The following is an 11,691-nucleotide window of genomic DNA, read 5'->3' as shown; positions in this document are numbered from 1 at the left end:
GTGTATTATATTGTACAGTGCGACTAACTTAGACTGAATTTGACATTTATAATGCATCGATAACTCGACTAGGAGTACGAGGAAATACATTATGCTTCCTCAACAAACAAATATATATATTGCTGAAGGCTAAACACTTTAGAAAAAAAATTTCGTACGATTGCAAATTAGACAGTTATTCACTACAGTTCAAATAAAGTGGACGAAAGCATTTATATGCAACTGTAAGGCCAGGAAAACCAACAAAAACGAGTTTACTAGGTCAGTCTCCCTTACATTTGAAGTGTAGTTGAAAATGTCGAAATCGTGGGAAATTAGAATTAAAAATGTTTTTAAAGATTTTAAATATGATAGATATTAAATTTCAGAGTTGGGAAATACACAAGGAAGTGTTGCAAGGGAAAAGATTAAAAGTTTCCAATAAAACGTGGAATAAACTTTACAGGCCATGAATAAACTGTAACATGTAAAAGAAACTAAATAACCTTGTCCAAAGGGAACTTTAAAGGCGGATATGAATCGAGAAATATGACTTTGAAAATATTAATATGAATAAAACAATGCAAACCATACATTTTGTTATACTTTTCACATGGCCTTGGCTGTTATGTTAGATACAATACAAATACAAATACAAATATTTTATTGGCACAAACTCATTAACAATAAATGGTTAAGACCTATACATACAACTATAATAATTGACATGGTATAATGAAAGGTTCCATGATAACATACCATGCTAAATTATGAAAAGTTACAAAATGATGTAACATATAAGTTCACTATTTCTTATATTTAGACACTCTGATATGAAAGAGGTAGACAGTCTTAGTAGTTAGATAACTCTATGTATACATATGCAATTTCCCAATATTTTAAGATGACATCATATTTATAATCTTACCCTAGTGAACTATACGAAAGAAACGCAATCCGAGTTTTTTTACTCAAAGCATGGCCAAACTAGATGTGTTCCATAGATAAAATTTTAGAGACAATTTGGAAATAATATATTTTTTAATTACATTTTTTTAGTAAATCAATATTTCAATAAAAAAGATCATTTACAACACATGAAAAAACATTGATGAAAAAAGACCGTTGAAACTGAATATTTTGCAACCAAGGTTAACATTAAAATGGTTTTTATATATATTTCTGTATCGAACATGTTGAATAAACTATCGTGGTAACTTTTAAATAGAAATGTTGTTTGTTTATGATGTTCACAAAAAGCTAGCATTAACAATAAATCACCTTTATTTCAAGTGTTCTGTAAATATTTTACATCTGACATATGTTTAACGATGATGTATTAGTGTACTAGCTAAACAAACACAGGGTTAACGAGCTCTTACTTCGGTAAATGTAAGACATTTTCATTTGAACGTCTTAACTGAATTTTGGTTAACGCACATTATTCAAACGTTTGGGAATTCGAACTCTCCAACATAAAGCACCAGTTAAAGGTTTCTTGAAAATTACAAAGGCATTAAGTTTTATCAACTGAACCTTGATACACAATTTACCTTATAAAGAGTCTGCTATAATTTAAATGTTAATAAAGGTCTTCACGTGTTTCGGTTCGTATACCCCATTGGTTAAACTGTTTTTTTTGCTTAAAGCGTTGCCGATAAAGGTGAATACAAAAAACTCAGATCTTGTTTATTAAATGTTATTTGTTAATTGTTTTTTTCGATAACCATGTCGTCTGCACTGCATTAATTTGGGATCATACATTCTAATACATAAAATCACCAGAAATCCACTTTCTCAATTTTTGCCATGTTATATCATGATCATTACAGTCTTCTGGCCATTGGATGAACAAAACATAATTCCAAATATGAGTAAGCCCTTCAGGTATATCTTTTAAAGTTATATCTTTAGATATCACTATGACATTTTCAATGTTCTGCATACTTATTTCATGTTTCACTCTATCAATTTCAAACAGACAGTCTTGCGAGACTTTAAATATTGGAGTAAGTAAAAATATAACATGTCTACTGTTTTCTATGCTCTCTGCCTCTGCGTCATAAAATGACTCTCCGCCGTAAAAGTCGCGATCTTTAACGCATATTTTAAGTTTCCATTCGTCTTCTAGTTTCGGAATAAAATATTTTTTAATCCAAGGTATACAATCCCCTCCATACGACACAAAAACGTCATATGTGTATTTCTTACCATATTTCTTTTCGACAATCTTTCGAAATATGCGATAAAAGAATATAGCTATGTTCCATCGTCTATTGTATAATAAAACTATCACAGTCAAGATACAACTGGTTCCTAACAAAATGGAAGAGACCATCAGCCATATTGAATTTCTACAGTGGGAAAATAATGCATGCATGTTTTCATATGCTTCAAGTACGGTTATCACAGTACCGTTAAAAAGTGTACATTTGTATGATCTGCTGTCTAGATTTACTTTGGTTTCTTGTATCCACTTTATGAAATCCAAACTATCACAATTACATTCAAATGCATTATAATCAAGAAGAAAATATAAACCATGTTTTTGATTCATTGCATCCGCCCAAACACGAGTTTTATAATCCACTGTTGGTAGTAAGTTTTTACTAAGGTCAAGTACTTTAATATCATTTTGAGAAATGATCCCTCTTGGAGTGGACTGAAACACATTCTTAGTCAAAGATAATTCTGATAGGTGATCAATATTTATGAATAAATTTTCTGGTAAATCATTTAGACTATTATCTGACAAATCTAAATGATTGAGGGATTTAAATTTTCTAAAAAGTGCTATAAATCTTTTAAAAAACATGTCATCTGACCGAGCACGCATCATATAAAACAAACTGGCACTTCTCCACAATAAATATTTTACATTTATTAAATTAACAAGCTCAATTGTGTACAATGTCACGTGAAAATGACCATCTAAGACCAAAGTTTCAGTTTTGTATGAGGCGTTTCCTTCAAAAACTACAGCATTGTTTGAATAACTAAACGACACATCTAGGTAAGTCAAATTGCTTCCTCGACGTACAAAGAACAATCTAGAAATATCCTCACAGAGAACATTACCCAAAACTAATTTTTCTAAAGAACGAGGCAAATATATCACATTGTTAGACAAATGATAATCTTTTCCGTAATATTGACGAAAATCATTTGCGTATAGCTTATATCGAATTGGAATATAAGAATAGTCAAATGTTTTCAATGTAACAGATTTGTTAAAAAATGTTTTTAACTCGTCCATATGTCTTCCATAAGCAAACGCAAAACGGTTTCCTTTAAAATATAAATGTTTTAAACACTCTGGTCGATCAAATGACAATAGCGAGTTTTCATCAAAATCAACTATCCCGTTGTCTGATAAATCTAACGTTTCTACACAAACAGTTTTCAAATATCTCATCATGTCTGTTGTGACTTTTAGTGAAAACGGATATTCCTTGTTATTGAAAATGGGACAGTTAAGACCTCTAAAATTCATTATTTCAATAGTCTTGCTTCCATATGGTGACAGCATGTTAAGAGCCTGTTTCAGATGCATGCATGATTCTTCAAAATGTATTTTGGTAATATTAGGAAAAGGGACAAGAGCATTTCTTTCCACTTCCAAAAAATTTAAATGACATCTAGTCAGTTTCAATTCGTCTAGATTCGATGAAAAGTTTTCAAATGTGTATCCTCGTAAATATTTCAAAAAACAAAATTCAAACGTTAATGATTTCAGATTTTTCAGCTCTTGAAATCCTATTCCGAAAATCGGATTTGGAGCCATATCTACTGCCAAATATTCTAGCTTTTTTAAAACAGCAAAAGCTTGATCAGGATAATGGTATAAATCCACAGTCGGTTGATTCGGAATATTCCGTCGTATATCCAAATTTGTTAAATTTTGCAACGGTAAAAACATGCTTGGTGTATAAACATATTTCAGGTTCAAAATATTGTCGGCCATATTCAGAAACGTCAAACGGGTTAATCGATAAAATGCATGTTCATCAATAATGTGAAGTTTATTTTTAGCCAACGATAAATTGTGTAACAAACTGTAACTTTTAAAAGAGTAGTTACTGATTTGACGAATTTTGTTTCCACTTAGATCCAGAACGTTGATATCCCGCGGAAGTGACTGTGGAACTTCGCTAAAACCTCTTTTACTACAGTCCGCAAACTTAACCCGTTCTGATAAATTATCATAAACTGTTATGTTACATTCTTGAGCATATACTAAATGAATTAAAATGAAAAACCCTGGCACTATCTGATAAATATAGTTAAACATCCCAATAAATGTATTTTTTTTTACTAATATATCGTTATTTATATCACTGTTTATACACACACACACACACACACACACACACACACACACACACACACACACACACACACATAAAACGAAAACAGAATCTCTTTGTTTTTATATATTATATAAAAACAGATGTCAAAATTGTATCAGTCCATATTCATGGTTATAACTATCGTACACTGTTTAATTTTAAATATCTTGACAAACCGACTCTTTGCTATGTAGATTTGGCAAAACCTATAACAATTGATGAGATATTCAATACGCTTCAATTTATATCATGTATTACATTTTCTTCCGGGTAACTATTTTTATGTGAATTTGAAAAATATGCAACCACGCATGTGCAGAATATTAGTATAATTCATTAACTGAATTGACCGAGTTAATATAATAGTAAAGTATACCTCACAAATATGAGCTTCATATCAGTAAAAAAAACCATCAAATATTAAAAAATAAAAAATGAAATACATGATTTTAAAAAAAATGATATTTTCAAATAAAAACAAATAGAAAAGAAATAGAAATTTTACGACTTCATCATAAAATTTATTTTTGAAACAAAAAAAAGTTTGAATCAATAGCAACACGACGGATGCCAAACATGATGACGGATCTGCTTATATTCTGGATCCTCCGAGATTGCTCTCGTTTTTTGTGGGGTTCGTGTTGCTCAGTCTTTCTTCTTATTCATAAGTTCTGTTTCGATTGAAAAAAATTTGTTTTCAATTTGAGAATTGCTTTACCGTAGCAAGTTAACATTCTTACAAATACATCTAAAGAAGACCGTTAAGGTGTTGTTGCCTCAGTTTTCGAATAACAGTTTCATTTAAAAGCTATAGTTGTAAACAAATTGGTCGGAAATAAATAAATTTCCTTGTCCATTTGTGAAAATCCTGAATATTTTTCTTAAGATTGGAAAATACTCTTCGACATTGCTACGAAGTCCTTTTTCATAAACGTGGTTTTGAATAACAATATCAATGAACTCGGAATAAACGAAGCTCCTTCAGATAAAAAAAAACACTCAATGGTTCTTGAAGCAAATGTTTGCATTTCGATTGATTTGTATTGTATTATCAATATGTCCAAAAAGTTGTACTCGTGTGCACCAGAAACCAACCTAATATATCAATACTTCGTCCGTACCAGAAAAAAAATCTTACTAATGTTTTGAATATCAGATATATTGATTATTTTGTGTCAGTCAATTACGTATGTACCGCATATAAAATCATCTTAAAAATAAAGAATACTACCGAACGAGACAGTAAGCTTTAAATCATGATATTTAAATGACATTGACATAGAATGCTGCCCTCAATCCAAACCATTGCGAACGTGATGATTTCAACTGCTTTTAATTGTCTCATTACTATTTCGAAGCTGAAGCATATCCCGTATCACGCATCTTCGCTAGCCAAGGGTTACGATCCACTCCCGCTCTCTTAGCGGGAGTGGATCGTAACCCTTGGCTAGCGAAGATGCGTATCACGTTGTATGGCGTTTAAATAACTCAGCTGATATGTAAAGCTCATGAATGTTCATTTCACTAACGTCATTAACAGGGGTGCGCCCAAGCATAAAATACAAACCAAAATTCTAACATGTTATCAGGAAGATAACTAATAACCGACGAGCTTCGGGGGAGGAGTTGTATAAGTAGTCAAACTACTATATCACTCGCTGATGTATCACTAGAATTTCATTACTAAGATTAGTTAAAATCCCGTACATGGCAAGTGAGTCCAACTCCAATGTTAATTGAGTGGAATTGTAAATTTTATATAAACCGTCAGTGATCATCTCTGAGCACTCAGGTGTCATCCATCAATAAAAATTGACGCTGCGAAATACTACAAAAGTGTTGAAAGTTGCTAGTTACTAAAAGTGACACCACATAGTTTTATGGTCATCATTACGACCAAATTTACCTAAACGATATGTCTGTAATCTTTCTGAAAGTCGGTAGCGACAGGATTTTCTTAAGCTCTATTTGAACTACTGTCGTCGAGCCTGGTTTTGGAATTATCAATTTTATATGTTTTAGTATATTCCCCTGAATATGATCGATGATATAAAGAAGAAGAAAAAACATTCATATACAAGGAAAAGTTAACTCTATATACTAGTAGCTACATTATTTTTATTTCGAATGATTCAATCAGGAACAAATAGAAAATACTGTTACAAAGCATTGACGAATAAGCCATCCAAATCCCACTTATTTGTCAAATTAAAGCTTTACAAACTCCCAAATTGACCGCTAAACTTTCATGCATAATTCAAATAATATTATGTAATGAATATGAAATAATATGACTTCATTGATTAAAAATAAACATGTCATACACAAAACAAATTATATTACCCAACAGTAAATCCAATATATAATGGACAATTTAATCGAACAATATCGCAAAATTCAAGATGATTTGTCGTACAATTCTAAGTTTGATCAATAATCATGTTACTTTATTCAGTATAGGCCATAACTATTTATTACAATATTTTGACAATAAACTTATATTGATACAATATTTCCTATGTTTTTATAAATCAAGCTGGGGTCACACATACACGATTTTTACTGCTGTCCTTGTTAAAAGCATTCCCGATAAAATATGTTATAAGTCTAATCAAGATCTTGTAAATCGTGGCTGTAAATTCAAACTTTTATCAAAACTTGTAAAAAAAAACCAGCAAGCGTTAGAGTTCAGCCTTTTTCATCCAAACTTGTCCCAATTATCCGGTTTTCAATCCGACTATATACAAATTTGCATCTTTCCTATGTTTAAAAACGACAGAATTGACGCGACAGCATTCAGATTCTGCCGAATTTGATCCTTCAGACATCAGACAGGACCAGATAGTGAACCATCGCTGACGGAAGAAAGTCGTTGGAAAACTGTCGCCATATTTGGGATGATTTGTTGGAACGCAATCCTATCGCAGTCTGTTGTACAGCATTGCAAACGGCTTATACTGGACTCAGTCGTATTGAGTTTTGTAATTGTCAATACTCAGACGAGGTTATTATTGACGAATTTCGTATTAATAATAGGGCTGTACCGGAACGGTTTCGTCAAAGAAGGTTCGCATTCAGGATGCAATCTGGACTCAATCGGCAAATAACAGATATGACAAATCTTTCCAAATCATGCCCGTTCCACAGGACAGCGTCCAGAAAGCACAGAACATTGTTACAATCTTGATCCGATACAGCAGAATCTGTCGCGACATAATCACGATTGTAATCCGACTAGACAAAATCGGATGAAATTTTCTGAATGTTACGGGACGCACCTGACTGTCGGAGCCGACCTCTCCGATCATTAGAAATCTGTTACGAACGTATGCTACAGCGTTCAGGCAATACAAGGACATTCCAGATCATTGAGGATAGTAAACTTTTATACTTTTCGTGTCTTAGTGCTGTCTGACTTCATACGGCACTGTGTGAAACCCGCATTTGATAAATAGGAAGGGTATTTTAGATCAAATCATGACAAATCCACAGCCTCAACTGCTGCCACATTATATCGATATCATCGGTGTCATCTGGCCACTGAATGAATGATACATAGTTCCAAATATAAGTTAGTTCTGTTGGGATGTCTTTCAATGCAATGTCCTTTGCTAAAACGATAATGTTTTCTATATTGCGTATCCTTTTCTCGTGTTTTACTCTTTCAACTGCAAAAAGGTAATCTTCAGACAATTTAAAAGATGGAGTAAGCAAAAAAATAACATGTCTGCTTTTTTCTATACTTTCTGCTTCTGCATCAAAATAAGAACACCCGGGTAAAAAGTCACGATCTTTCAAACACAGTTTGAGTTTCCACTCGTGTTCTAATTTTGGAATTAGATAGTTTTTAATCCAATGTCCACTATCGTCTCCATACGAAACAAAAACGTCATATTCAAAGCTTTTGCAATATTTCTTTTTGACAATGTTTCGGAATTTTCGGTAAAAGAATACAGAAATTTCCCATCGTTTACCAAATATCAACAATAACAAAGCAGTTACGAAACACGTGGACAACAAAGTTGAGGCTACGGTTAGCCATGTTGAACTTTCACAATGGGAAAACAAATCATGCCACTTCTCGTATGCCTCTTGTACATTTATCAATGAACCATTAGCAAGCGTACATTTATACGAGTGACTGTCAAGCTTGACTTTGGTTTTATTTATCCATTCAATAAAATCCAAATTGTCACATTTACATTCAAATGCATTATCTACAATTAAAATATTTAACCCTTGTTTTTGATTCATTACATCTGCCCAAGTTCGTGTGTTTTTGTCTAGTGTTGTTAAAAGATTTTGTCGAAAATCTAATAATTTTATGTTTGTAAGATCCATAATTTGCCGAGGAACTAACTGAAATAAGTTTTTGGACAAACGTAATTCTGAAAGATATGTCATACTTTGTAACAAATTTTCAGGTAAAAACCACAGGGAATTTTTTGACATATCTAGGTGTTCTAAGTATTTTAACTTCTTGAATACTGGCTGTATCATCGAGGAATAATGCTTATTTTCAGGGTTCATGTGAATATACAAACTAGCATCTCTCCATTTTAAAGTTTTGATTTTCCCGTTATTTATCAATTCTTCTTGGTCTATAAACGTAGAATGTGGATGACCATCTATTAGCAATGTTTCGATTTTCTGAGATGAGTTCTTTTGAAACAGAAGGGCTATAAGCGAAAAACCAAATGGAAGATCCAAGTATGTCAAATTGCTTTCTTCTGGAATTCACAACAGTCTTTCAAAATCATAACATAATACATTACTTAAAAGTAAAGTTTTCAATGAGCGAGGAAAAATAATGACTTCAGAAGATTTACTTTGTTGTTTCTCAAGGACAATATTTCTACCCAGATCGTTATTGCTCGGCTCATATCGAACTGGAATATATGAATAGTCTAAGGTTTTTAAGTTTGTAGAGTTTTGAATAAAACTTTGTAATTCGTCCATTTGTCTGCCCTTTGAAAAGGCGAAACGGTTTCCTTTGAAGTACATATGTTCTAAACATTCTGGTCTATCATAAGACAGTAACGAATCTTCCTCAAAATCGACTATCCCGTTGTCGGATAAATATAACCATTCGACACAAATAGTTCTTAGATATTGCATCATGTCTTTTGTGATTGTTAATGCAAAAGGATTCATATCATTACTGAATACAGGACAGCTCAATCCTCCGAAATTTATCAATGTAAACTTTTTACCCTCATAGGGAGATAAGATGTTTAATGCCTGCTTTAGATGCATACACGTAGCTTCTAGGTTTAACTTGGTCAGCTTTGGAAAGGGAAGAAGAATATCATTTTCTACATGAACTAAATGTAAACGACATCCTGTTAGATTTAACTCATTAATGTTCGAAGAAAAGTTTTCAAACACACTTTTGTTAAGATATTTCAAATAACAAAGTTCGAAAGTCAACGATTTTAACTTTGTCAATCTTCTAAATCCTTTACCAAAACTCGGATTTGGAGCCATGTCCAATGCAAAAACATCCAACTGATCTAAAACAGCAAAAGCATTATCAGGATAGTGGAACAAGTTGGTATCAGACGGTTGCTTTATGTTACGTCGAATATCTAGGTTTGTTAAATTTACCAACGGTAGAAATATTTCCGACGTATAGCTTTGCATCAAATTCAATTTGTTTTCTGACATATCCAAAATCTGCAATCGATTTAATCCAACGAAACTCTTATCTTCGATTCGCTGAAGTATGTTTTTCTTTAGCATCAATTTTTCCAATATTCCGTACCGTTCAAAATCATAATTACTGAGATTTTTAATATTGTTCTCGCTAAGATCCAGTATATTGATATCCTTTGGAAGAAAGGACGGAACTTGTGTTAGTCCAATATTTTGACAATTGGCTATCTTCTTCCTTCCTTCTGTTGATTCACTAAGAACAATGTCACATTGTAGGGATGTCACAAAGGGAATAAGCATGAAAGAAATTGCCACGTATTTTAAATAAGGCATTCTTACGAATTTACGTTTTTTGTGAGTGTACTCTTTTCCCCCGTTTCTTCACATACTGAACAACTTATTTCTTTTAAATGCACAGAAGAGATAAGTAAAGTAATCGTTTAATTTTTTGGTGAACTGAATTATATGCTATCAATTAAGAGTCATTGATATGTAGAAAGTATATATTCCGTACACAGTATTTGACATCCAAATGTTAGTTAATAATTATTTGCATATAACTTCAGGTCCATAGTTGTGATGTAATAACTTTAAATTTTGGTTGGTAATAGCTCACCTAAAGAGCTATAAATAAAATAGGGAGTTCAAGTTCGATGATCAGTTAATATATTCCATCATTTCCCGCCTTCTTTATTCTCGTACATAATTCTGAAAAATAAAAATAAAGTGTAATGGTTGTCTTTGGATTTATAATCATGAATATCTAACAACTATTTTCTATGGATCAACTTTTTTTAGATTTCAATGGTGTGCTGTCTCTAATTATGTTTATCTTATTGTCGTTTTTGTTTTTACAAATGGCATTGACGGTTTGTTTTCGACTTATGAGTTTGAATATACCTTTTGTATCATTCATCTCTATACACATGCAAAGGAATCTGATTCTTATCTTAAACAAACAGCCAATGTAAAAACTTCCCTTCTATTTCAAAACATGAACATTTCATTTAGCTGACGTCATGTAACTCTGAAAATGTTAATATGTCCATTGTCAAAATTTATATATATATGTATATGCACGAATACGGACCCTTTACTTGTATTCAATAAATATTCTTATTTTATTTTCATTTCTGAGTTGGTATATGCATTTTCGTATGATGAAAATGGCAGCTTTAACCTTGTGTAATAGCTGGTTTAAGATCTCACTGGTATGACAGTCGCATAATATTCTATTAACAATAATGTGTGAACAAAACAAACAGTCGACACTATAGGTAAAATGACAAAACTTGCAGAACAACAGTCCGCATTGTGTAATAATCTATATCCTTATCAAACAAACAAATATGTCGACAAAGAAAATCTAGATTGCATTAAAGTGCACATACTAGTAAGCAAAATATAAAAAAATGACCATAGCACAATAACCCAACGGCGGTTTTTATAAGTACGATTGGGCGTTATATGAAAAGTAAAACCATGAAAATACTGAACTCCTAGGAAAATCCAAAAGGGAAAGTCCCTTATCAAATTGCAAAATCAAATAAAAGACATCAAACGAATATTATTGCATTTTGACACGAGGTAAAGATATGTTGCCATCGTTATTAAAATGTCACGAGGTAAACCTATGTTGCCATCGTTGACAAAATGTATTCATTCTTTGCAAGTTTCTTTACCGAGGCTTTCATATGCTGTTGAAGTA

At 32.2% G+C, this 11,691-nt stretch overlaps 2 protein-coding genes across 2 annotated transcripts; both read right to left on the bottom strand.

The window, feature by feature from the left end:
* Positions 1 to 1,701: 1,701 nt before the first annotated feature.
* Positions 1,702 to 4,270, bottom strand: LOC134714415 (toll-like receptor 4). The gene has a single exon (XM_063575656.1). The coding sequence runs from the start codon at positions 4,268 to 4,270 to the stop codon at positions 1,745 to 1,747; it is 2,526 nt and encodes an 841-aa protein (XP_063431726.1). The 3' UTR covers positions 1,702 to 1,744.
* A 2,156-nt stretch (positions 4,271 to 6,426) lies between these two features.
* Positions 6,427 to 9,815, bottom strand: LOC134714414 (toll-like receptor 4). The gene is made up of 2 exons (XM_063575655.1): positions 9,158 to 9,815; positions 6,427 to 9,058 (listed from the first exon to the last, which is right to left on the bottom strand). The coding sequence occupies exons 1-2, from the start codon at positions 9,813 to 9,815 to the stop codon at positions 7,794 to 7,796; spliced, it is 1,923 nt and encodes a 640-aa protein (XP_063431725.1). The 3' UTR covers positions 6,427 to 7,793.
* Between the last annotated feature and the right edge of the window lie 1,876 nt (positions 9,816 to 11,691).

The sequence above is a fragment of the Mytilus trossulus genome, chromosome 4 (genome assembly GCF_036588685.1).
Source record: "Mytilus trossulus isolate FHL-02 chromosome 4, PNRI_Mtr1.1.1.hap1, whole genome shotgun sequence".
Lineage (NCBI taxonomy): Eukaryota > Metazoa > Mollusca > Bivalvia > Mytilida > Mytilidae > Mytilus > Mytilus trossulus.
This window is presented reverse-complemented; position numbering and strand designations above follow the sequence as displayed.

Coding starts and splice junctions, on each gene's coding strand:
- LOC134714415 (XM_063575656.1), bottom strand. CDS start 4,270: ATGTTTAACTATATTTATCAGATAGTGCCAGGGTTTTTCATTTTAATT.
- LOC134714414 (XM_063575655.1), bottom strand. CDS start 9,815: ATGGCTCCAAATCCGAGTTTTGGTAAAGGATTTAGAAGATTGACAAAG. Junction 9,059..9,157: donor TGTCCTTGAGAAACAACAAA/GTAAATCTTCTG, acceptor TGTGAATTCCAG/AAGAAAGCAATTTGACATAC.